The following is a 27,972-nucleotide window of genomic DNA, read 5'->3' as shown; positions in this document are numbered from 1 at the left end:
ACATTTGAAAACATTTTCCTGAAAATAAATTTGAAAATAATAGAAATCATAATACGTTTTATATTGAGATTTATCTAGATGGAATCACAGACTTTGAATTATTGTCTTCTCAAACCAGCATTTTTATATTCGCGAACTCAATAACTCATGCAATTTCATTTAGTTTATTAAAGTATTTATTTATATAATATTGTTGATAGTAAGGTTTTAAAAAGATAACTCTTAAGAGCGAAGAAAACTATTAAATTACATTAATGATTAAAACCGTCAATGACAGAAGCCATCAATGATGATAAGCCGTTAATTTTTTAGTTAAATCAGATAAAAATTGAAAAATCGCGAGACTGACGTTTTCCAATGTCTTTTTATTTATTATTTATTAAACAACCAGAATGTCATCCTCTCTTAAACATCATAAATATGTAAAAGATTGATAGATCAACGAGTTACTTAAATTTAATATACGAAGGTATAACAGACAACTCTAAAAAAACCAATCGGATGGTTTTCAAATAAATAAGACAAAATATTCGGTAAAATAAAACCTAAAGGTGCTCCTAAAAAACACTAAGTTTTTATAGCCCTATAATAAATGATATATAAAGTGGAATTTAAAATTAATAATAAAAAAAATTAGCATACATGCTCAGCACAGTATGCGGTTTTAGTTTCTAAGACACATAATTTAGTATCAAATGTCACCTATAGGAGAAAATTTTACATTTTAAGCCTAAAGTGTGTGATAAATATACATATTAGTGAGCTGTAACAATAAACAAACTAAAGGCAAACAACGTTAAAGAGCACAAATTTTTTTTTAAAATACATTGTATTTTATAAATAATTTTGTGCTCTTTAACGTTGTTTGCCTTTAGTTTGTATTTTAGCACAAAGGTCGCCCACTTGTGTATTTATTTTGTAACAATAAACGTTTCTCCGTTTTATTTATCGCCATTGTGATGATTTAGTAAATCTATATTGTGCTTGAAGTAGCCAAGTTTTCCCTTCTTGGTGACTTTTAATACAAGTTTTTTTACGTTTTCTTTTTCAGGTTTATTTATTTCTTTATTAATTAATGTTTATAAATAGTGGCTTAAGGGATAGAGCGTTCGCCCTCCAATGAGGTGAACCGGGTTCGAATCCCAGTGATGGCTGGTTGATACGAATTCCGCACACGGCTCGCACCGGCCACAGTGCTGACGAAAAATATCATCAGTGGTAGACGGATCATGGATTAGAGTCCCATTGCCGTCAGGCTAACCATAGGTGGTTTTCGTGGTGGCAATGTGGATTAGTTCCATCAAAAAGTCCTCCACGAAGGCAAAATTTCTCCCTTTACTTGATCCAGGAGTTCACTTGTCTTCTGGATTGGAATCAAAATTACAAGGCTATGGAATTGAACATTAGTAGTCGTAAACCCTAAAATGGGTCGGCTGTTCAACGACGGTTATAAAATAAAATAAAATGTTTATAAATGCAAAACTGGGCTACGACATAACGTCTGAAGTGCTTCGTTTTCAATGTGAACATTTGCCTCATATCGAGGAGCCAGGAAATGCGCTCAACTGGTTCTATTTATCCTATAACGAGCTCCGCTTTTTATTTGTTTGAAGACGGTAGAAATCTCTTCTCATGCTCCAGAACCGGTTTGTGTTCATGTTCAGAGCAAATATGAGGAATTATTTACATTTGGCTTCAATGCTTAACATGCACGCTATATTATTTTACTTTTCGCTCAGTACATCACATATTATGTGGAACGAAACACTTCACGTTATTTTATGTTCATCCTGTATTTGCATTAAAACATGAGTAAAACTTTTTTACACTCTTTTTATCTATTTTCAGTTCAATATCATAGAATTCGATAGTGAAACGTTCATGATACTAATGGAATACATTCAGAGTGGCTCTTGTCCGTTAACTTGTGAAACAATTCCAGGGCTTATCTGTGCCGCGGAGCACTACGATCTTCCAGAACTTCTTCAAGCTTGCTTCCATCACGCAAAACAACACTTCCGTCTTTCTGTGGTATGAACTATTAAAATCATGAAAACTATCATATTTCTAATTTTCTACATTTCTTAAAAAAAAATAATAATAACAATAGCTTCTACAGTAAATTTATTAGATATACAAGATGTACATCTTGCTACTCTAATAAGTTAGCAAGAAATAAGTATCTCATTTCAGATTGCGCTAGGATGCATTATATTGATCCGAATAAGATGATATTCGATCGACAAATAATCCAAAGGAAACGTTTGAAATTTATTTTAAAAAAATAGTTCAACAGTTCACCAGTAGGTGGCTCTTTAATAGAAATAAACGCATTTAATAACGTATTAAAACTGCTCACTGCTTCGCTTTTTATTTTCAACAATGTCGTGCTCTGATCATAAAATGATTATACATCGAAATTTTGTTGGTTTTGATTGAACAATTTTTCCAATAGCGTTTTTTCTTCCCAAACAGAGGTCAGAACAAGGGAAAAGCTAGCCAGAACTGATACTTCAATTATATATTATAAACATTATCAATAATTTGGTTTTCTAAGTTAGTGATTGAGAATCAAAGTTTAGAATTTTAGTATTCAAAATGGCGGATCCACAAAATGGTAATGATAAAGGGCCGAAAATTTAATATGTCTAATTAATCATATATATTTCTTCAAAACAGTTATACTTCTTTGTTATTAGTACATTTAAGGTTGATATGTAACTAGTATACGTAGATTATCCGAAACTTGTTATGATATTAGGGCGAGTAACAATAAATAAATAAAATCTGCACTCTTAAGGGCTTCTTTTAAAGAAAATTATAATTTTTTTTAATTATAATATTTATTGGAACATTTTATATGATTATTAGATTCTTTTATACGAAATATATACAATATCATATATTCCAATGCTTTTACTTATTTTCTATAGCTAAGATATCTTTTACTATAGAATCGAGTTCTTTAAATATTTTTTATAAGTATTAATTACCCTGTTGAGAAATGAACGGATCAACACTAAGTTGCAATCGCTTGAACAAACCTTCAATGTTGTGTAATCTAAAATCCTTCCTTGATCGATTTATTTGCCAATACCAAAATATTAAACAAGACTTACATTGCTTTCAGAAAATTTTTCAAATAATAACTTAATACATTTTATAATTGTATAAAACTGCTCACATTACACTTGTAATTGTTTCCACTGACAGACAATGAACTGATATCTTTAATTCAAACAATTATTATTTTTGAAAATGTTTCTTAAGCACTGTTTTATGAGTATTAAAATTCAGAAATTCTAATAAAAAGTAAAAATCGATTATGTTTACTTAATGTTAATTTAAATAAATTAACATTAAGTAAACATAATCGATAAGTATGTTTATTTAATGTTAATCGATTAGGTACACATCATCTTTTATTAATGAAAATAATAAAAGATGATGTCTAAATTTCTTAATAATTATGACATTGAAAATTAGAAAAAGTTACTGAACCCCTTCTCTTTGCATTTTTATCAATAAAATCAATAGAGGCAATTTTGGACGCTTTTTTTATCCCCTGATTCTGCGAGAATTATTCTATAGTTACCTTATAATAAACAAGGGAACGAAGGAGAATTTCTTTTCATGAATCACAATGAAGTTGTAAAATTATATAAAATGTTCAATTTTGCCTAAAGGATTTTAACTACTGCAATATAAATTATTAACAAGGCCAACGTTAAAAAAATGATTTTCAAGCTTATAAAAACATTAAGAATCGAAAACAATGATGGATGTACAATTGTTTCAGAAGTAACAGCTGCTAGATGTGAATAACAAGAATGCATTCTGCCGCCCTCCGAATTGGAGAACTTATTTCTTGCTAAAACTGTTACATAGGGTAACAAATTGTCATTTAAGTGTGACAAAAGACGAAAACTTTATCAAAATTACCATGAACCGGGGCGAGTCTACCCATTTTTTCAGTTTGTCAACTTTCAAGTGGTCAAACTTTTGTAAATATTAAAGAAAAAAGGCTTTTAAGAGGTGTTTCGGAATCGCTTTTAATTCCTCTTTAAAGCTGTGAAATAGATTTTAGAAAATATTAACAGTTACGCTGTTACTGTATATTTTTATAGAACTGCTGACAAATCTCTCGTATGGGGCGAGTCTACCCATTCTACTAAAATGAATGTTAACATTGTAAATAATCAAATTTTACTATTAAATTGTTATTTTAGTTACTATATAGGATATTTATGAAGTAAAATTCATAACTTTATTATATATTCCATTTTTTTATTCATAAAATAACACAAATTGAGTATTTGATCGATTATCACATTTTGATCACAGTTTTGTTTTTATAATCATTAACATTATAAAATAACATTTTTTTCTGATTATTGTTGATAAAAATAAATTAAAATTAATATAAATTTACAATTAAATAATTAATAAATAATAATAATTAAAGATTATTAACAAAATCGAAATTCAAACATTGGGAATCATGAAAAATCCTTTTCCCATTCTTTTGGGAGGTAATAATAATTTATAAATAATAATTTATTTAACTTGCATTAAATAAAAAAAGTTAATTTTGTAATATAAAAATTGAAAAAATAGGTAAAATAAACATATTTTATATTTACATTTATATTTAACCTATAAATTTTCTTATTAATGATAAATTTATCAATGCAGAATTAAAATAATATACTCAAATTCATTTAAAATGACTTAATTTTAATATAAACAAAGTTCTAAATTATATTATTATGCTTTATTAAAACTAAATACGAATGGGTAGACTCGCCCCGCGAATTCTGGCTTTTTGTTTACAACAGCAAAACTTACATTCTTTTTGTTTTTTTTTATATAAAATTAATGTAATCTTAGTCTTAGATAAGTTTATCACTTAACCAAAGTGAAAATAGTAATAATAATAATATACTTACGGAGCACCAACTAAAAGTTTGCTGATTTTCAATACAAATCTCTCAAAAGACGTTTGAACAGGTCGGTTAAAAAGACACCAAATAAATAAAAACGGATCAAACTACAACAGCGCTATCTTCCTTAGAGTCTGAACTAAGTCCTCCGTCGGTAAAAATTTTTTTATTTGCAATTTAAAAGAGTGAAAATTAAATAAAACTAAAATGGGTAGACTCGCCCCTGGATGGGTTGACTCGCCCCGGTTTTCCGTACTGAAATGAATCACAACGAAGGTGGGAGCAAAACCCTCAAAGCGGTGTGCTTACGACCTTTTAATATAGAGAAACAAATATTTAATTAGATTGTGATTTTTATTTATGTTTAACTACTGAATGAAAATGGAAGAAAAAAATTTAAATTAAGATTGCTTCGAAAAAATAAACAATTTTGCATATTTCAATTTTTAGGATAATAATACTCTTGTTAAGAAATTATACTGACTAAAGCATAAATAAGAATCCTGATTACAAACCAAAGCTTAGAAATATCTGTTCTCTGTCTGAGCTTGGTTTTTCAAATTACATCAAAATTTATAAAATCATTAAGTAATATTTTTTTAAAAATATATTAGCATAATATTTGGAAACTTATGCTTAAAATTTCACACATAAAGCAAAATAAAAAACAGTGTTTGATTTTTTTAAAAGTTTAAATAAATGTAATCTCTTTTTCGTTTTAGTAATTACTACAGCCAATAAAGACGATGTCTAAATGTCCCTTGATTCAAAAGTAATCTACAAGAACAAAGCAGTCATTATCTTGTTGAAGGGTCATTGTAAAATAAAAAATAAATCTATATATTTCTAAAAAGTACCTTAAACACAACAATGTGTCGATAAAAGTATGGATATGTTCGTTTTATATTTTAAACTTTTTGCAAGCATCTGATGTCCATAATAGAATAAAATAAAATTAAAATCTCGAATAATCAATGTCAGTCGCATTGCGCGAAAGATAGGTAACCAAAGGAAGAGTGAGAGCTCGGTTCTACTTCGAATTGGTGACAGGTGATCGCGTTAAGTAGCATAATGATGTCTGTTTTAGAAAGACTCTTCCGGGTTTCAGAAGGATACACAAGCGAGAAAAAAAATCTTTGGCCATCATTTACGGAAGCCTTGGTTTTGGTCTAATAACGCATAATAACATACAATTTATATAATATTTTATTCTAATCAATTGATTAACGCCTTGCGATAATATATATGTGTACTATATATATAGATATATTTACAAATAATTATAAAAACTTTAGTGCTTTAACAGACGTAAAACTCATTCTTATTTACTTCTCAGATCTCATCTTTCATTTGTCATAAAATATAATGAATATTTTACAGGTGTGCTCAATGTTGAATACATTAGAAAATTATTATTGGAGATATAATTCTGCTATTGAGTTAGTGAATGCCATTCTTCAATACATAGACAGCCGAGCAGCTCAACTTTTTAGAAGAAAGGAATTTTTAGACTTGTCAGAGTCCATGTTCCAAATGATTTTAGGCAGAGATTTAAATGTAGCAGAAGTAGTAAAATTTCAAGTAATGCTAGAATGGACTAAATACAAGATAGAAATGTCTACTAAAGTAGGTAATAATAATTTTATTAAGTAGATTTGGAAGTGCAGAAACATTTACGTTAGTAGTGGTATGGTATACAAATGAAACGCTGCATGCTGTGAATTATTTATTTATGTTTAAAAATTAAGTTAAATAGTTCTCCTCCATTTAAAGAAGTTCAATGTATCCCTACTCTTATACATTAAACTGAAATTACAACAACTCAAAAGGTGGAAAAAGGAAATTAAATTAACTTTTTCTAGCAGGCGCGTCCTTCATACCAACTAGCAGGTGTTGAAAAAATAACAGAAAATTAATTAAAAGAAAAAGGGAAAATATAAAAATTAACACTGTGTTGCGTTCTGCTTTGGAAAGGTATTTTAAAATTAATAGGTCAATAGATGTCTTTGTCAATAGAAAGCTTTGTCAATTGATGACATAATTGATAAAATATATATGCAACCGTGAAAGAACCGAAATCTACTGACTTTCACCAGTGAATGTCAAAAATAAGATAGTCGCTTTGGTTAATGCTAGAAATATTATGTCAGATTTGATATTATAGTATTTATTCAATATATTAATATCCGATTAGGATATATTAATAAAACAGTGCAGGGAATACCAGGAAATGTAAAGTGGGCAGTGGCATTTAACCTTAAAAAATATCCGGATACCGGGCAAGTGTGTACTTAGCTTTAAAGAAAAAATACCAGTGTAGGGAATACCGGGCAAGTGTGTACTTAACTTTAAAAAACATCAGTGTTGGGAATACAGGGTAAAGAGTTTTTATCTTAAGACATGAGAGAACACTGATTAGTATCCTAAACCCCACACAAAATTACCAACATTAATGTTTTTCCTAATCTGTCCCTATCCGATATTAACCCCTTCCTTCTCGCTCCAGTGAAAATGACGGGGTGAGTTTTCGCCCGCTATTTCTCGCTCCCGTGATATTGACGGGTACAGTAATAAATTGTTCAGTAATAAAGCGCCAACAAGAATGAAACTAATTCATTTCTTTTGCCCGGAAAGCATTTTATTTCTCATTTTACACACCTGATGGCAGTACTAGGATCAAAATTAATTTTTTTCACTTATGAAAAAGTTAGCTCAAAAAAGATATCTATAAAATAAACTTTAAATAAATTGCACATTTTTTTCCTGGTAAAACTAATTTTTTTTCAAATCATATTTTCAAACTTTTTCCAGAAACACAGAAAACACAATTTAAACTATTATAATTTCAAAAATAACTAGTTAAAATTTAAATGTGCAATTTAAACATTAGGATATTCGCAGTTTCTTCAGATTATTAAAACTTTTTAAACTAAGCAATCAAAAGCTTTGTAAAGTATGTACTTAAAAAAAAATCCTAGGGTAAAGGCAGTAACTTGAAAACACTCATTGTATTTTTGCGTGTCCTTTTAAATCCATACATTGCATTGTACAACATGTTATATTTGTCAAGAGATTTTTCGTCAAACTGTTTAGATGTTAAATTTTTAAATTAAAAGAATGAAAAGTAACCAACCAAAAGCATATGTTAAATCATACTTCAGCAGATATCCTCATATATAGCTATGATATAAAATTAAACGAAATTTATTTTTACTATACGCAAGGTAAAAAACGGAACATCTAAAAACTTTTAATCCAGTGATCAGATTTTCTCCATTGACTATTATGATTCGAAGGTCTAACGTTAAATACGATAATTGATTTGTGCAGACGATATTTGAAGTTACGAAAATAGATACAAAAACGTTCTTTCTCGAAATAAACATGCCATATTTCAGATGGGTTTAGGTTTTTTGACCCTAAAATATGAGAAGAAGGGAGTTGTAATCTGAGAAATAAGGTCCCATTAGTTTAGTCAGGTTCAAAAACCTTTCAAATCGAATTAAAAAAAACTTTTTGCATTCGCTCTGTTACTACTAATCTATGACTAGAAACAGTCGAACAGTTCTTAAGAAATGAAAATATAAAAACCCAACTTTCTTAATTATCTCTAATGGGTCATTCTCACTGAAAAGGTATAAATAGACTAAAAAAGTTTCTTAAATTAAAGTAATTAAAAAAAGTGATAAAAATTACATAAATGCCTTTATTTATTTTTGTTATATGTCCTTATAATAATGGTCAAGTTTTCTATTTTATTTTTTACAAGATTTAAAATATTTTAAATTCTGCCTTGTCCACGGAGGAGATGTAATAGTCAACGGAGGAGACATTTTATGTTATAAAATATAAAATGTCAATGAAGACTAATTCATTAATTATTGGGCACAACTGATATGAGTTTAACATTAATAAGTAAATAATAAAATATTTCATTATTAGAGATAGAGCTACTTCCGATTAATCATGCTGCTATGAAAGGAAACATCCATTTTTAACCTAGGTGTACAATTTCTTAAGTAACTCTTACTGAATATTAATAAATTAAAATGTAAAGACTATTGAAATAAAAATTCAGACTCCACATGAAAGTTGAGTGTTGAGGGTACTCTTTTGTGACCATTTTATGCAAGTTAAACATACTGTCATCCAAATAACGTTTTTGTTTTTTCTCTTTTCTTCTTGTTATTGTTTCTTTTTTCCCTGGGCACAAACGCACAAACGGCTTGCTCTATCAATTTCTAGAAATTTAAGTACATTTAATCACGATTTTTCTGTTAAATGTTTTTCTGATACAGATTTTAAAGTTTCTTACTCTTTTTTTTATTTTTACTTTCTTCAAACAATATAGGGTTTTCTTTTAATTTCTGTCTAGCTTGTCTCATACTAAGTTTTTTCTGTTCCCTTCTCTTTTGCATTTGAACATTTGATTGCTTTCTTTTTTTACATTTTGGTTTTGCCATTTTTTTCCTAAAATTTGAAGAGAAAAAAAATTTTAAGCATCACAGAAATCATTTAGAAAAATTGCTAATATTTTCTTCTCCGATAAGAAAAAGTTAAACTTAATTGATTTTCTTTAAAAATACAAACAAATTAATACATTTGTTCCATTTTAAAAAATATCAATTAAAAGAAAATAGTTTTTTAATAATTAAAATTGTATTATGGTATCTAACACATTATCTCTTCCACTGACTGCGTCTTCTCCTACGTGGACTTGTTATGTCCACGGAGGAGACAAAAATTAGTTCTTTTTATTAAATATACTATTTCTGCAATCTAAAATTCATCTATCAAAAATAAAATAATTTTCTCTTACCTTCTTTATGATGTCCACGGAGTATACGGTGAGAACTTTGCCAAACCCCAGTTGAACACAACAATCCAAAACTGACACCAAAGAGAACAAAAACAACTGATATTTAACATTAGAAAATGGAATGGTTACCCCTCCCAGCAGCTGTCTTATAGGGATTTCGCATATGCTGCCCTTTATTGCATATTTACCGAACTATATTAATTGTCCATGGAGGGAGATTTCATTTTTGATGGACAAAGTTTACTAGTCATTTATTTTATAAAAATAAACTTTTTTTTAAAAAAAATATTAAATCAAAAGTTACTATAAACATTTAACTAGTTAAAACTACAAAAATCATTAAAATAACATTTAAATTGCTTCACAGCCATTAAAAACTATTTTGTGTCACAGACGTAGGGACGTCCACGGAGGGGATTTTGAAGTTATGTTTATTAAAAAATAAGAATGAAATATTAAATACATTTAGCAGAAATGCATATGATTTGTTAGTGAGAACTTTACGAAAAATGATGAAGAAAAATATTAAGAAATCTGCTGTATTTCCTAATATTTATTACTAAGGGACTTAAAAAAATCACCTTTTTGTGAGAATGACCCTAATAGTTCCGGACAAGACGAAACACGCTGAGTTCATATTTTTCAGATTGCAGCTGGCCCTTCTCCTCCATTTTGAGGGTCAAGAATCTGAATGCGTCAAAAATGAAGTATATTTATTCAAAGAAAGTACGTCCTATGTGTTTGATTTGAAACTTAAAATACCGTCCATCTGCAGAAATTAATAAGTGTAATTAAAGTTAGTAATCTTATCATTATAGTCGTAGTCGTGAAAAACCATTTATTAAACCTAAATTTATAAAGGTGTTCTGTTTTATTTATTTATTTTCTTTATTTTTTTTTAAATTTCGAAATAAGCATTTTAAGATGTTACAGCTAGTTTGAAAATAAATAGAGAAAGCCTAAAAAAGTTGTGATAGAAAAAATGGTTCGGTAAATTTCATATTTATTCTTTAAATCCTGTAAGTTTCCAATCACTAATCTGCTCATAGTACAAACAAAAAATTTATAAATAACTGTTTTAATTTCTCTATTATAGATCCAAGAGAATTGAATTGTACTATGAATAGATTAACAAGAGATTTAAAACTATACAAAATCCCTCCACAAGAATTAATCAAGGTGAGTACATTTATTTTATTTCTGTTGTTTCAAATTATGATGCTTAAACCAAGGATTCGATAAAATATTATTTCAACAGTAAACAGCTATTGAAGCAGATACATGCTATTCATGAAAATCGATTACAATTGAAAGAAAACTGTAAAATTAGTTTTTTATAGTAGATAATTACAATCCTTAAATTTTTAAATTTAGGGCACACAGAAAAAAAAATTTTTAGAAAATTATTTAACATTGGATTTAAAACTGTTTTCTAATTTTTATCTAAGATAATGGTAATGTTTTCATAGCATAATGTTTTGGATATTAACAACCTATGACGGATTTAAGTGACTGATGACTGATTTAGAAATCCAAGGGGTTGCAAGCACAATACTGTTTTGAGACACACTGCATGTAATCTAAAGCCTAATATACTTGTAATTTGTATACAAAAGGCTTTTGAGTGATTTGTTACATAACAGAATTATACTTTAAGAGAACTTAAGCTCATATTTATTCCACTCAAAATTCTCCAATAGACAATTCTTAAAGGAGAAAACACACGATTTCTAAAAATTTCAGGGTCCTATGCCTTGACCACTCAGGCTTTATGATAAACCAGGTACAACAAACGGTCCGACAGAGTCTTTACTCAAATAATAAGAATTTCACATGTACTGCCATAACATCAGCCATAATTCTAGGATTTGGGTTTATCCCACTCAAAAGTAAGGGGTTGACACAATTTGGAAAATGTGATGCCAAAATTATAGTCATATAAAGTTTGATGATATAAAGTGCAAGAATACTTTTTTAAAGTGTTATGTTGATAAATAGTATATTAGTTTTAAGGGGTTTTAAAAGTTTACTCTTTATAAATAAAAGTGCTTCAATTTATTTATTTTTTCTTATAAGTAATGAGGTATACATTCTATATGTTAGTCTGTGTAACTTTTTATAATCAGCCAAAAACTCTAAAGATATAGGTTGAAATTCAGTGGGGAAAAAAAAAGTAAGAGGGATTATTTTTTTAAGAAATTGTATTTTCTTACTTATCAAAAGTAAATACTTTACATTAGGTATCACTAAATTTCAATGCTATTGATAAATAATTTTTAATGTTATACTATACTTATTATGAGGAAAACACCTATGGGACAAATGTATGAAAAAGTTACTAACAGATTTTGATTTGAAGGTTTTTTATTTTAAATAACTGATTAAAATCTTGTGATCTGTAGCTTAATTACATTTTCGAGTAAACATTATAATTGTTTTTTTTTTTTTTGCAGTTAAAATATTACAAAACGTTATTTCATTTAAAATAAAATTGTACATTCCAAGAAATTAATCATACATATAAAAGATGCCTCAAAATTGATTTACAACTTCTTGATTACATTAAGCCAGAAATTTGTATTCTTCTCATAGAATTAAAATTGTATAAAGGACTTAGATAAGCCAAATTATTTAAGTGTTCAGGAGAGCAGAAAACGCACTTTCTGTGAAGGAAATAAAATGATTTTGTGTATTTTACAGCCATCTAGTGAAAATTCTATTAACTAGTTGTACCTATCTGGAAATAATTCTAAGAAACTGTTTTCAAGTTAAAAATATCACCACTAGAAAAGTGTAGTTTGTCACTGCATAACTGTAAATCTTTGATTTGTTGATTATTCATTAGTTGTTTGTTAATTTATTTTATTTTATTTTGAATAGGTAATTTTACCGACAAAGACAATCAGCAATGAGCGCATTTTAAATACACTTTTGTATCAAGCAGATTCTGGAATGTATCGCATTCAGCAGTCATTTCTAGAAGAATGTCGGGCAAATGCAACAGATGAAACTGAAGAATATGACAGCTGGGAACTTTTAGAACACAAAATCAACACGGATTAATAAAATTTCTCAGGAAATCTGCGAAAAATTTTCTGTTTTGATAAAAAATGCAGTATTTATCATTATGCATGCATGTTTGTTCTACTGTGTATTATGAATGTTTGGTATTAATTGTAAAAAGCTCATCAATCATTTTTCATACTCAAGACACAGGTGATGATGGATAATGGTGCTCTATATAATACCTACGTCCTAAAATGAAAACAAAGCATGACTTTTTTTAGTTTTTATAGTCAACACAGACTTGTAGACATTTAGAGTTTTCATTTCACAATACTGAGTTTGAACACATTCAGAAAAAAAATATTTCAAAAAATCACTGATTGTAGTGTTTGACTATGTATTTCATTTTTATTTAACACAAAAAAATATGTTATATGTGCTTAAGGTAATATCCATGCTTGTAATTGTTTTTGACCTCATAAATGACATAAGTCAAATGTTTTTTCCAGAATATTACAATGTGAAGCAATTGTTAAAATAACATTTTTTGAAAAATTAGATTTCTCAAAATTCTCAATGAGAAATAAGTCATAGTTCCCTAAATTAATTTTATTTTGGAGTTTTATTTATAATTAAAATTTAAAATAAATTGTATTGAATGACACGCATAATTAGCTATTTTTCGCATTTATATATCTGGAAAAAAATTAAAAAGTTGGAGGATGATCATATTTATCATCAAATCACTGTATGTAAATTTGTTTAAATACTTTGTTATCACAAGGGTCAGCCAAAAACTACTCCATGCATAAATAACTTTCTGTGTTGCGTGCAGGCTCAATCGCATGTGAAAAAATATTACCAAATTATACTTTTTAGAAACATCTTTTTTAAACAGTAACAGTGGGAAATTTTGATCAATTGTACTGCTCAGTAGCTATCAAAAGGAAACACAATGGAAAGGTTTTTGGAATTATAAGAATTAATTTTTTAATTTAAGTTTTTAGTAGAAAAAAGTTCAAACTGCAGATTTACTATACAATTTTTAACAGATTAAAGGAATTACTTGAAATCTATCAACCAAGAATATAAGCATTATTAGAAATGCGTTCACTTTCCTCCCAGATATAGTCATATCACATCTGAAAATAATAATACCTAACTACAATTTTTGCATTAATTTTTTAAAAATAAATCTTTGAAAATACATAATTGCGAGATATTTTGATCAATTGTAATGTTTACTGGCTGTCAAAATGAAACACATTGGAAAGATTTTAGGAATTAAAAGAGCCTGTTCTTAAGTTTTAAGTAAAAAAAGGTTTAAGCTGCAGATTTATGATGTAACTTATAAGAGATTCGAGGAATTACTTAAAGTCTAAGCACATTTTTAGAAATGTGTACACTTTCTTCCCATATGCAGACATTAGGCATTTTTATAAATTTCCTTCAAAATTCATTCATAAAAATTATTTTCAATATCAAAATGTTCTCACATTTTTATTGCACATTTATAATATTAACTGCAATAAATTGTGGCAATCTGAAAAGGGAGTAGCATGATCAAGATTATGTACTCTAAAATATAGCACATCATGCATTTAGAATAGGCCACTCCTGACTTATCAAGGATTTAAAATGATAGCATTTATTTTTGAAGCTAAGTCAATATATAAGAAGAGCAACTATATGAAATGAAACTAACACAAATAAATCAAGAATTTCAAGCATTCTTATCCTCCCCCCTCCCCAAAAAAAAAAGATTGAAATTCTAGAACAAGCTTTGTATTATTTTTGAATAAAATCATAGAAGTAATTTTATTATACATAATTACTAAATCTAATGATATTTCCTAATAGATTACTTTTTAAAATGTGAAATTTTGACTAATAATTATAAAAACATATCGTTCCTGATATGTAATTCCAATTTATTTTTCTTGGTTAAACATTTCTTTTTAATTTAAACAAATATAATATTATGCAAAATTAACATAATGATTTTTGAATTCAAACTATATTATTTCAAAAGCAGTTAAATATGAAGGTTAATCAATCTAATTTAAATTTTACAATCAGTATAATCTGTACTTAAACAATCTATTATATGGAAACTATCACAAATACTGAAATACTTTGCAAACTTTATACATTTTTTAAAAACAAATCACATGTAATACAATTCATATATAGAATACAAATAAGTGTAATTAGAATTAGTGGGAGAAAATGTGATAAAATTCCCAAAATAACAGATATTTTCTCTCTAGACACATAGCAATATAAAAAAGATGATATAAATAAATAAATTTAAATGGACAAAACTAATGCTACTATTGAAACAAGATACAATCTTTATAAAACAAAATTAGATTCCTTTTGGGAAACATAGAATAATGTACTGAAATCTGAAGAAGATTAAATATAAGTCACAGACTCTTGAGATTTAAGTACTAATTGTTGCATTATTACTTAAAAAGACATCAGTTCACTGCCATCATATGTGTAATGTAAACAGTTTTATGAATATTTCATATGTATAGTCGTTTATTTACAGGAAGAATGTCATATGCTTAAATATGATGCATTTATTGACAAATTAAAGCATTTTGTAATTATTGCTTTAAAATTGATATTTTTTTATACTTCTATTTTTATCAGGTGTAGTTGCCTGCCTATAAATTTGATTGGGAAGAAAATTATTTTTAGATTGAAATGTTCATGATGATATTTTCCTCTAAATAAAATAAATCATATTGTAATAATTAGTAATCCTTTAAAATCAGGAATTTTCAATTGCCTTCAATACAAAAAGCAATACAAGTTTCTAAAAATCTTCAATACAAGTTTCTAAAAATCATCAATACAAGTTTTTAAAAATTCCCAAATGACTAAATATTTTTGTTCTATATACTCATAATAGACATCTACCTTATATTAAAAAAATTTAATTGCATGCTTTTTATTACTGGGATAATAAAAATATATGTCCTTGTATTGGGTAAGCGCACAAGCACCTTTTATAGAAACCACCATCTGTTAAACATTATTGATGTTATAAATATTATGTCCTCTAATTATTGTATTAAAAATTAATCCTCTTCAGATATAAAAAGAATTATGAAACTGTGTAAGTTGAAATTACAATGAGCCTTCATCTGTAATGTGGTTGAAAAAAAATCTGTTCTTTCCAAACATATTGTAGATTTTAACAATAAGTGTTGCCTGTCATATTTTAAATTCTGTCATAAAAATCCATATCAATGTGAAAGAAATGAAGAGTGATATAAAGCCAAATAACTAATATGTGTATTAATGTTATATAAAATTTATTTTCAGAAATAAATAATTTTGAATACTCAAAATGTAGTTCATGTTATTAAATATTATTGAAACATTTTTTCCACAATAAGGCATAACCAATATACTACATTTAAAACAAAAAATTCCCAAAGCAAAATCCATTAACATGCTACAATTTTATCATTATTTTTAAACCGTAAATATAAATATGGCAATTCATAAATGAGATAAGAAGTTATTCACTAAGAAGATAAGGAAAAATGTCAGTAAATATAAGCAATAAAAAAGGAAATCAAACCTTAGACAATTTTAACAAATACACTTTCTAGATTACATATAGCTCCCAATAAAATTCAACATTTTAATTCAATTATTTTATTTATAAGTGACAACATCATTGTTTAAAATTCAATAGACTCGAGTAATTTTTCTTACACAATTTCATTGATTTAATAATTTAAATACTATAAATAATTCGTACAAACTGAAGTAACAGCCAAATTTATTGATAAGTAATGAGAGTACAAAAATATGGATGAAAGTTGAGATTTAAGAGAGAAAAAATTAACAGAGTATAAGACTTGGTATATACAGAGATTGAGGCATTGATCTTCTTCTTAAGACCCATTTAGAATTTTTTTTTTCACGCATGCCCTGAAACAAAGCAAATAAATATTAATTGTTTTTTCAAAATAATTTAAATAAACCTTTAGAAATCCTTTTCAAAAAATTTATGCTTGCTTAAATCATATTACAACAAAGCCACCATGATAAACAAAGCTTATATTGACTTTTATTTATAACCAATAAAAAAAAAATTAACAAAATATATTTTTTTTTACTGATTCTTCAAAATAAATTTCAATTTAGTCAAAATCAAAACATGTGAAATTGTTAGGAACATTCTGACTTTCTCTTAATTATATAGAAGAGACGAGAATAAGAAAGATAATAGCTAAAACCAGTTAGCATATTAAATTCTACAATTGATTTTTCAATATTATACAAGAATTATCACATAATTTGATTGATTTTAAAGCTTTTTATTTTGAATCACGTAACTCAAATTCTCTAAAAAAATTCAGTTTTTCCTTTTTAAATATGGAACTTTTACAGTCTTTAAAATGTAAATTTGAAGAAAATATTAATGAAAATAATTAAAACTAAACAAATGAGTTCAGGTATAGTTTAAAAAAATACTATAGGTAGTAGTAATAGTTCTTTATTTGCATCACACTACAACTACACAATAGACTATAGGCAATGGGGAAAAAAACTAGAAAGAATTAATTTTTTCAAATAATTAAGAAGCAAACATTTACTTTAAGATTTTAAACAAGTTTTTAAAAATAAACACATAATATATCATGTCAAAGAGTAAAACTTATACAATACAGTGGGTAGGACTAGGATATAAATCGATGTATCGAGACATATCGATTTAATGCATATATCGGCAAGACGGTACAGCGACTTTCATTCAAGGCGATGCATCAGAAATCTGATTTAAGCCGTCGAGTAAAGAAAAAAAATACAGCGATAACAGCGCAAAAAGATACAGCGATATACACGCAAGGATATAAGATAATGATATAGCGATATAAGACTCTTCTCTTACGTTTCGATGTCGACTCGCGCTCTGGAAGACGATGTTCGTTTCGTTATGTTGAAATGGCCTTGATTGGTGAGCTGTAGAATCAGAATAAGAGTTTTGAGAACACATATTGTTATATCACATGTTCCTTTTCGCACCTCTTAGCTTTTTTTTTCTTTGTCGCGACTTTTCTTGTAGATTATTTTCTGTGGGACTAACTTCGTGATCGCCGATGTTACCTTGTTCTAAAGGCAATCTATTATTGAAAAGAATATATAAAGAAGAGATCTTCATTAATTAGATAAATTTTTTTTAAAAAAAAACTTCTTTTTATTTTTAAATGTGAAAGTTATCGGCAATCTAATTTAAGCGCCAATAAAGAATTGAATTTGTTAGGTTATTCTTTTACTTTCTTTTAATTTATTTAAAACTTTTTGGATGAAATGAGTTTTAACAAGTTTTTATTACTGATTTTAAATTTATAAATCTTGTTGTTTTTATTTTTAGAAATAAAGTTAAAACAAAATTTATTTTTGTCATTTGGATTTGGACATAAGTCAATCAACTTTATTTATACAAAACAATTTGAAAGGTTTGCGTATTTTATTCATTTTTTTAAATCATTTAGCACTTCGTTTTATTAGAGAGTATAATAATTTTTTTAAAAAATATTATTTTCATATTATTTGTTAATTAGCTAAATATATTATCGAATATCAAAATTTTTTTATTTTTAAGAAATTAAATCTTACTTTGTATTTCGTTCATTATTCGGTCATTATTTAATTTTATTTAATTATTTATCTGAAATGATAAGGTCCCGCAGTGGACTGATCGTTAAGACACGGTTCCCTGCAGATCACCGAAGTCAAGCATCACTGGCTGCGGTCAGTGTGCAGGTGAATGACCACTTGGATCAGTCTGCGTAGGGACCGAGGGTGTGAGGTATTGGTCCTTATTAAACTGTTCTACCGTAAAGTGCTAGACTTTGCGTGCAGGTCGTCGAGCTACCGAAGCGGGGGTGCCATCCCATCTGCAGACGATGAAAATTGTGATGGCATGTCTTCGGATCATCCTCAGGGATGTGGTTCACCGTTGCCAATAGCCCATTGTGCAGCTCTAGTGTGATGTAAATGAACCAATAATAGAACTATAATAACTGAAATGATAATAATAAAAAAAAATGTTTTAAAAGCGTTTTTTTTTTTTCTAAAATTTATTTAGTACTTTGTTCGTTTCATGTAGAAATTGAACATTACGATCGAACTTAATAATTATGTAATTATTTATGCATAATAGCACAAGAAAATATTAATTTGTAAAAAACGCTTTAAAAAAAGTTTTTAACACTTTTACGCGTATTATGAATTTCTAAAAAAACATTTCAATAAATATTTTAAGTAAGATTTGTACATTGTAGTCAATTTATTTAATATCTTTCTTAAGCAAAACATATATATCTTCAAATTTATAAATTGATTTAAATCAATCTGAGTATGAAGTTTTGATAGAAATCTGACTTTCTGTGCCTTACAAGTAAATGAAATTCAAAAATACCATATCGCGATACATCGCTATATCGCGATGCAAAACTGACGATGCATCACGATATATAATTTCTAATATCGCCCAGTCCTAACAGTGGGTGATCGGTTAACAAACAGATTGGTTAACGAACAAATAAAGGTTAAAGAAACGGTTAAAGAAACGCTTTCACGAAAGATTTTTGTGTTCGGATAACGAACATTTTCAAGAAAGATTTTTTGTGTTTGGACAACGAACACATATTTGGATAATGAACAAAACAAATTCTAACGAACACTTCACGGCCTGAAAAAAATTAATATTAAACATTTTGTTATCATTTCGCATACAAAATAAGATCACTGAAAGGAGAAATGTTTAAAGCATGCTCAGTATTGATAATTACTAAATGAAACTATTAATGAATTTAAAGGTCATTCAATAATTATTATTATGACTAAAATCAATAGACACTTGAATACTTCAATTTCAATATGAATATCAATATTTTCTGACAGCTGATAAATTATGGGCAAGTGGATTTGCTGACATGGTGAATAAATTAAGCGAATTCTTAATTTTTTCAAACAGTGCAGACTACAAAATATAAAGGTGCCAATGACACGCTACCGCCGTAAAAATATGTGAAATATGAGAAACGGACTAAAAATCATTTTGCATCTCTCCTGAATTATGTTGTTTACCTATTAAACTTCAAAGTTCTATTGAAAAAAAAAATTCCAATAGAATATTCATACAAATTAGACCATCAGTTTCGGTTTCGATTTCATTCAAAACAGAAAATTACTTTGTTTTGAGCTCCCCCCCCCCCTTGTTCATTCCCTGTCCCATTGATTGTCTTGAGTGACGTATTCCAGACAGCAGACTCCTTTCCAAATAGTCAATCGCCTTTTAGTCACCACTGACAACCCTGAATGTGGCAATAACACACGCGTGGTGCTAGTGTGCGCCGAAACTTTGTCAATAGTGTACGCTAGTTGGTTCCTGTTCCTCTAAAATTTTCGTCTGTGCTTTTCTGAACCCCTTATTAAAAAAAAATGAAAATCTGACAATATTGTGGGTCCCAAAAAGCATGGAGTGTCAAGGACTGTGCTCACTATAGACACCAAGCGAGAAATGATAGCCAAAGCTGAGAGAGTGGACAGAAAATGGCTGATGTTGCAAGACAGTATGGCTCGAACAGCTCCACAGTATGCACATTATTAGCTAAGAAAGATATCATCAAGAAGACTCAAGCAGCTGAAAGAGAAACGAAAATCACAACTGCGAAGCAAAGAAGTGCCATCCATGATAAAATGGAGAGGTTGCTTTCAGTTTGGATAAATGAAAGGGAAATGAAACGAGATGTAACTAGTATGCCTATCATTCAAGAGAAAGCTAGAGAAATTTTTGAGAAATTGAAAGAACAAACCCCAGGTTCGTCATCTGAGGGGTTAGAATTCAAGGCTAACACTGGCTGGTTCACAAAGTTTAAAAGAAGGTCTGGAATTGAACATGTATTAATGCATGGTGAGTCTGCTAGTGCAGATAAAGAAGCAGCTGAGAAGTACTGTCTCACATTTCAAGAATTCATTGAAACAGAAGGGTATCGTACACAACAGATATTTAATTGTGATGAAACTGGTTTGTTTTGGAAGCGCATGGCAAACCGTACCTACATTACAAACGATGAGAAAAGTGTTCCTGGGCATAAACCCATGAAAGACCGATAGACGTTACTTTTGGGAGCTAACGCTAGTGGTGATATGAAGTTCTCGTTTACCACTCTGAGAATCCCAGAGCATTAAAAAAAAATTCCATAACTAAGAGAAAACTGCCAGTAATGTGGAGATCGAATCAGACAGCACGGGTCACTTTATCTTTTCAAAAAATGGCTATTTAAAGTTTGTGCCCCGAGCATCAAGGACTACCTTGATACCAATGACTTTCCGTTGAAAGCACTGCTGCTATTGGACAATGCACCAGGACACCCAAAAGATCTTGAAGATAATTTGTTGACAGACTTTCCCTGGCTGACAGTTCAGCTTTTACCTCCGAATAGGACTTCGCTGATTCAGCCGATGGATCAGGAGATTATTGTGGCTTTCAAGAAATTGAACACTCGCGCGCTGCTTCGTCGGTGTTTTGAAGCAAGCCAATTCTCCTCAACAATGACTTTAAAAAAATTTTGGAAAGAAAGATTTGACATTCTTGAAGCTATTCATATCATTCAAAAGGCGCGGTCAGAAGTCACACAGTGACAGTTGATTTCTGCTTGGCAGAAGCTGTGTCCATCCTTTGTTCAAGGAGACGGAGGTGATCAGGGAAACACCCCTGAAATTATGGATGAAATTTTGACAACTGCTAGAGATCTGGAATTGGAGGTGAACGAGGATGACATAGAAGAGCTCATAATGGGACATGAAGATGAACTGACGACAGAAGAACTCCAAGAAATTTTGAATGAAGAACACCAAGAAACACAGCGAAATGTGTCTCCTTCTGAACAAGAGGAAGACGAAAGAGGACCAATGCCGACATCTGCCATTAAAGATCTTTTGAAAAAGTGGGAGGATGTCAGAGCAATGGTCTTAGAATGGCACCCAAACCAAGCTGATGTCAGTAGGGTTGGGGATCTTTACAACGACAATGCTATTAATTACTTTCAGAAAATCCTGAAAAAAAGAGAAAAGCAATCGACATTGGACATGTTCTTCAACGCCCCATAAGCAAAAAATGAAAAGGACTGATTAATATGCAAGACTATGTATGTATTATTTTTTTAAAAACTTAATAAGAAATTATACATTTTTAAAATGTAATTTTTAGGGTCTCCAGAACGAATTAATCGATTTCACATAGAAGTCTATAGTGAATCAATGATTGGTTAACAAACAATTCGGATAGCGAACATAGTCTTGAAACGGATTATGTTCATTAACCGATCACCCACTGTATGTCCAAAGATGATAAGTTCGCATAAAAGTTTTACCTCATACCCTAGTATCCCACTTTTGAATTTGAGAAAGGGGTGCTTCTTAAACTGTACAGATCTTAATCTACAGCTAGAATGAGTGTAAATTCATATAACAAGGNTTAACGAACAATTCGGATAGCGAACATAGTCTTGGAACGGATTATGTTCATTAACCGATCACCCACTGTATGTCCAAAGATGATAAGTTTGCTTAAAAGTTTTACCTCATACCCTAGTATCCCACTTTTGAATTTGAGAAAGGGGTGCTTTTTAAACTGTACAGATCTTAATCTACAGCTAGAATGAGTGTAAATTCATATAACAAGGTATTTAATATATTGACTCACTTGATTAAAATAAAGGCTAAGATGATTCACTGCTTTAATATTTTTCAGCAGCATATTGTTGAATATAAGCTCAAATAAATCAGTTCACAAATTCAGTTAAAAGCATTGTATTAAATAAAAATAATGCCAAAAAATTAATATATTCAATGCTTTAGTAACTTTAGATTTTCTTACAAACTGACAAGCCAAAAAAAAAAAAAAACATTAGCTCATTTACCTAACTTACAGTGCAACAAAAATGCAAGATAAGGCAAAGGTGTTTAATACCTATTATCTGTACATTTTGATTTCAAAAAGTTCACAGCCTTTTTGTTATCTCAAAATCTTAATTTAAAAAAATCTATATATATTAAATAATCTATATTTTATTTTAAAAAACATATATAATCTTATTTTAAAAAAAATCAAATTAGTTAAATAAAAATTCCATTTTTTGTTCTCAGTTCCCAAAATATTTTTAAGACTACAATTACCTGAATTGTTCTTCAATTAAAAATTTTTTAAACAATCCAAAATTATCATGATTTTTAAAATGACTCCTTTCTCATTATTATCTGAGAACACCTTTTAGAGGTTTTTCCAGAGAAATACTGTAAAAAAATCTATTTAACTTTTTATTTGAGTTACAAAAGAGTTTAGACTAAAACTGGATCAGAAAAATTTCTAAGGATTTAAAATATTTTATCATTTGAAGTAGTTTTCAAATCCTTGAGTGAGATGCTGGATAAAAAATAAAAAAATCAAATACCTTGAAACAAAATTTTTAAAACTGGCTGACTGTATGAAGAATCAGTTTCCGGTAACACGAGAGGTTAAATTAAGGAAAGCAAACAAATTTTTAGTTCTAAATGAAAATATACTTACCAGACCAAAAAAAATTTCCCTACTGGAGATATCATGAAAAGCATAATTTAATACTAAATAAATGTAGGATAACTGCTTGGATTTGGTTAGAAAGTGAATCCACAAGGTTTTGAAAGTACATCACATCCAGTTGAAGCCACTTAGCTAAAAGTTTGAACATACAAATTTATCAAATAGCAGAAATGCTGATTTTGGTGTTTTATCTGCTGTTTCAAAATGTCCAAGAGATTTTGTTGAAAATTTGAAATCCTGTACTATTGCAGGCCAATTAAGATGAAATAGGGGTTTGTAAGTATTCACAAAACTAGTAACTTATTTTTTCAGGATGGCCACTCAAATCAGGTTTCAAATTTCCCTGATTTTCCAGGTAAAAATCCTAAAATTTCCAAGTCAGCGTGTTTTTTTTTCTCTCATAAAGTGTAGGATGGATATAAAAAAAGCGTCAATATTATAAAGTTTTTAATTATAATGTTATTCTTTTAATATATCATCTTGAAAAATAATTAGACTAAAATTATTGTAACATTTTGGCAAGATCTTTTTTTTAATTTTTTAATGTTTTTGTACAACATTACTTTTTAAAAAATTACGACATATGGAGAAAAGAATATGATTAGCTTGTAAAATATATTGTTTTTATTGAATAAATTTTTTTCAATGTGTAACTTTAAGTTGTTTTTGCTCAAAGAGTACCAAATGGCAAATACAGAAGTACCAAAAAAGCCTTGGATAAGTATTGTTTAATATATTTTCATTGAGCAAAGAAAATCATTCCAGGTGACTATATATTAATAAATTTTTAGATTTGCAGTGGCTCCCAAAAGTATTCTTCACTTTTATTGAAATAGGGCATTATTCACTAATTAAAATGAATTTAGAATGGGTATTTAATAATAAGATGTATAATCTATTCTTAGCAAAACTACAAGGAATATTTTAAAAACAAAGCAAATGTTTATTTTTAAGAAATTAACAATCAAAAACTAGCAAAAATTTTACTTCACAAGAGTCATCGTACATTTAAATGCTTTCGGATATCAGAATTAAAATTATCGTCTGTTGGTTTAATTTTTTTAATATAATTATTTTTCATTTACCTTTTTATTTATTTATTTGCTATTTAGTATTAAACATACGATAGCAAAATTATATTTTAATTTTTATTTGCTAACTCCATAATATTTTCTATTATCATTCAAAAACAGCTCGTAGTCATAATGAAATTATAGACAACTTTTGATAGTTGATTACCGTAATTTCGCGGAGAAACGCCGCCCTGGTATACACGCTGCTCCCTCAAAAATCGGCTGACAGAAAAAAGCTTTTCACCGGACACGCCGGGCCGAATTTTTAACAATTAAAGAATTTTGAACTTAACGCGGTTATTGATTAAAGTCTGCTCTAAATATGCATATAATTTAAATAGTTAAATAAAAATAAATAAAAGGATATTAAATATTTAAAAAAAATAGAAACAATCCTAGTATATAAAATAGATTTTAATAATTTTCTAAGTAAAATTAAGCATTTTCTAATTTTAAAGTGAAGTAACCATTAAAATATAAATAAAATAATTAATATATCATAAACCATTAAAATAAGTATGAAATTTTTTTAAAAATAAAACGATTTTACTTTTAAATTAACAATCCAAAATCCTGTTTTAGAAATAAACGATAAATCGAAACAAATTTTGTTCAAAGAAAAATTTAAGAATAATTTATTTAGATATCACGTATCACTATATATTCATATCACCGCACTTAAAAATTCCTCAAAATCAGAACTCTCTGTATCAGAGCAAATTAGGTTTACTATTTAATTGTTTATTTCGGGTTAATCTCCGTCACTTTCGGTTTCGCTTGTCACAGGATGATTTCAGCTTTTTTGAAGCCATTTATCACAGTTTCTTTTACTCTTTTAATTGCTGACAGCTTAAACGCAACGGTATAATTTTTCCTCTTAATGGGAGGCATTTAAAATGGATAACTTAAATACAAGTTATGTTAAAACAAAACAAAAATAGTATAAACGAAAAAAAAATATTAACGAAAGAAAAATATTAATAAAACAAAAACGCATCAGAACTGAAGATAAAATGATAAAAAAACATAATAATAATAAGCTGAGCGAAATCAGACAGAAATATGAGCAATGAAAAAAAAAACAATAAAAAGCTCTCTCCCAAGCATTTAAAACAAGTTTCTATTTTTAGCAATTCCTCCCCCTATTTTCGCTTCTCAAATCAGGTTTCTTTTTTCAACTGACTCCGCCTAGGACAGTCTTTCTTTTATCCCTGTCCTAAAATTCTGTCAAATTGTCACTTTGCTTTTTTCCCTCTGCACTGACCTTCAGTGGAAAGTTTGAAATTCTTTTTGAACATTCTAATTGTAAGATTATTGAAGGTCATTCCAAGCTCATCAGTATGCTTTATTTACCAAACATTAACATGTTTTTAACAATCTGCAAAAGAAAAAAGGGGAGTGGAGAGAGGCATCCATGACAAGTGGAAGAGTCATATTTCCTGGAAAGAACGGGGGGGGGGAGTGTTTGTTTTACAGTTACATTATCACTGGCCCCACCCTGATTTTCTTCATTCATTCCTTTCTGATTTATGCTTCTCCACACCACGCCCATTTCCTACACTCAACAGCTGTCCATATGGCAGAAGGGAAAGAGAGACTTCGTTCTCTTGTGGATTGTGGTCTCCAGAAAATGATTCCAAGAAAGGATTAGGGAGGGGAAAATTCCAGGTGCGCTGACCATTCCTTGGAGTGACATTAAGCATGAAAAAATAAATAAAAAGTACTATAACAGGTGGAAAAAATGAAAATGAAATTTCCAGTGCGGTTTCTGAAAAGCAAAATTTTTTGAAGAAAAAAAAAAGTAATACTATATAGGCCGCCTCGTTAGATACGCCTTCCTACTAAATTTTCAAGTTTTAAATCAATAACGCTGCGGCCTATCTCTACGAAATTACGGTATTTGTCAGCATAAGAGGTAAATCCGTAATGAATATTTCTAAATTAGTTTATTGTGTCCTATTCCACTGTGCAATATGTGATAAAATGCTTAAAAGGACTTCATATCAGAGGTTAAAATTATAAAATTTGTAGAAAAATTCATAAATTCACATCTGAGTGTTGTAAAAGTTTCTGCAAAATTTAATAAAAAAATAATCTGCTTGAATTTCACCTGACAAAAAAAAATTTTTTGCATTTATTTACAGATTTAAAAAACCCATTGTAGATGCAAAAGGAAACTCTACTGAAAGTTAATTTAACGAAAAATTAGAATATTTACTAATAGGTGGAGATTTTGTTTGAAAGTGTATGATGACTTTTGTGAGATAAGGTTTCTGTTACTTTTTGATTTCTTAAAAATAAACTTTTGCTTTGTTTTTAAAATATTTCACACAACTTTGCTAAGAATAGAATATGTTTTTATTATTAAATATCCATTCTGAAATATTCATTTTAATTAATAGATAGTCTTATTTCCCTGAAAGTTATAAGTGTTTGAACACTTTTGGGAGTCACTGTATTTAAATTTCAATATAAAGCAATTTTATATTGTATTTTATCTAATCAGTACTCTTTATATAAGTGTTTGAACACTTTTGGGAGTCACTGTATTTAAATTTCAATATAAAGCAATTTTATATTGTATTTTATCTAAGCAGTGCTCTTTACATAAATTATTGATCATATTTTCTTTAAACCAATATCTCAAATTAAATGTTTAAATAATGTTGTTTTGAATTAGCATTATTATTTTAAGAGATTCAGCTTAGAAGAATGAATGTTGCAAATGCAAAATTGTCTAATTTCTTGTTGCATACTCTATGGGGAAAAAAACATAAAATTCTTTAAATTTTCTTTTTTTTTTTCTGATTTGAAATTAAAATATTTAAAGAATTCCAATCTAAACACATGGTTTTTTAGTAGAGCACAGTTAATTGTCTTTGTAATAACAACTGGAAACTTGTACCTGTACAACAAAAGTGCAGAATAAAAAAATAAAGTTTCGGTTTTCCTTCTTCCTTATAAACACATTTGAGTAAAAAAAAAATTATATTTTATGTTTATACATCATTTAACATGTTTCCTTTACATTCCCTAGTCTTTGTCAGCTTTTTATGGTGAAATGAGAAAAAGTTTTGGAAATATCTCTGGAATGCAAGCAACATTTACAAGCTTTCGATATTGTCATTACTATACAATTCGAATTTTGAATCAAAAATCAAATATCTACCAACAAAACAGTAAAATTAAATGTTGACATATTGTTGGTTCTTAGAAAAAACTTTTTTTAATTAAAATGTTATAAAAATTTTAAATGAAATCGAGAAAATTAGCATTAATGCAACAATTGTAACGATTTGTTGACATACATTGGTGTTTGTAAGAAAATGTACGATTGGTTGACTAGGCTGAGAAAAAATAATTCATAGATTTCATTGGATGGGAGTACAAAAGCTTTCAGAAAAAGAGTGCAATATAAAATCTACTGCTAATAAATTATAACCAACTAATGTTTGGAGAATTTCATCAAGTTAAAAATAATAAAATATTTTTAATCATTTTGTCAAAGTA

General features: G+C 28.4%; 3 protein-coding genes across 8 annotated transcripts in view; 2 read left to right on the top strand and 1 right to left on the bottom strand.

Annotated features, from left to right (window-relative positions):
• LOC107437112 (uncharacterized) overlaps positions 1-14,529 on the top strand; it is a 130,805-nt gene extending 116,276 nt beyond the window's left edge. For 3 of the 5 annotated variants that reach the window (XM_071187830.1, XM_016049010.3, XM_016049011.3), the window contains 4 exons: positions 1,849-2,031; positions 6,324-6,573; positions 10,859-10,941; positions 12,643-14,529. In XM_071187830.1, the coding sequence (XP_071043931.1) occupies positions 1,849-2,031; positions 6,324-6,573; positions 10,859-10,941; positions 12,643-12,825 (699 nt within the window). In that variant the 3' untranslated portion in view covers positions 12,826-14,529. The remainder of the gene's footprint in view (positions 1-1,848; positions 2,032-6,323; positions 6,574-10,858; positions 10,942-12,642) is intronic. The other 2 variants (XR_011638275.1, XR_011638276.1) reach the window with 2 other exon arrangements.
• A 2,027-nt stretch (positions 14,530-16,556) lies between these two features.
• The window catches only part of LOC107437113 (centrosomal AT-AC splicing factor), a 41,519-nt gene continuing 30,103 nt past the window's right edge, over positions 16,557-27,972 (bottom strand). Inside the window, exon 9 of one of the 2 annotated variants that reach the window (XM_016049012.3) lies at positions 16,557-16,725. In XM_016049012.3, the coding sequence (XP_015904498.1) occupies positions 16,689-16,725 (37 nt within the window). In that variant the 3' untranslated portion in view covers positions 16,557-16,688. Of the gene's footprint in view, positions 16,726-23,500; positions 23,522-27,972 lie in introns of those variants that run through there. The other variant, XM_071187831.1, reaches the window with a different exon arrangement.
• LOC139427126 (uncharacterized) lies at positions 19,318-21,950 on the top strand. Its single transcript, XM_071187832.1, has one exon. The coding sequence runs from the start codon at positions 21,532-21,534 to the stop codon at positions 21,916-21,918; it is 387 nt and encodes a 128-aa protein (XP_071043933.1). The 5' UTR covers positions 19,318-21,531; the 3' UTR covers positions 21,919-21,950.

The sequence above is a fragment of the Parasteatoda tepidariorum genome, chromosome X1, assembly GCF_043381705.1.
Source record: "Parasteatoda tepidariorum isolate YZ-2023 chromosome X1, CAS_Ptep_4.0, whole genome shotgun sequence".
NCBI classification, from domain to species: domain Eukaryota; kingdom Metazoa; phylum Arthropoda; class Arachnida; order Araneae; family Theridiidae; genus Parasteatoda; species Parasteatoda tepidariorum.
This window is presented reverse-complemented; position numbering and strand designations above follow the sequence as displayed.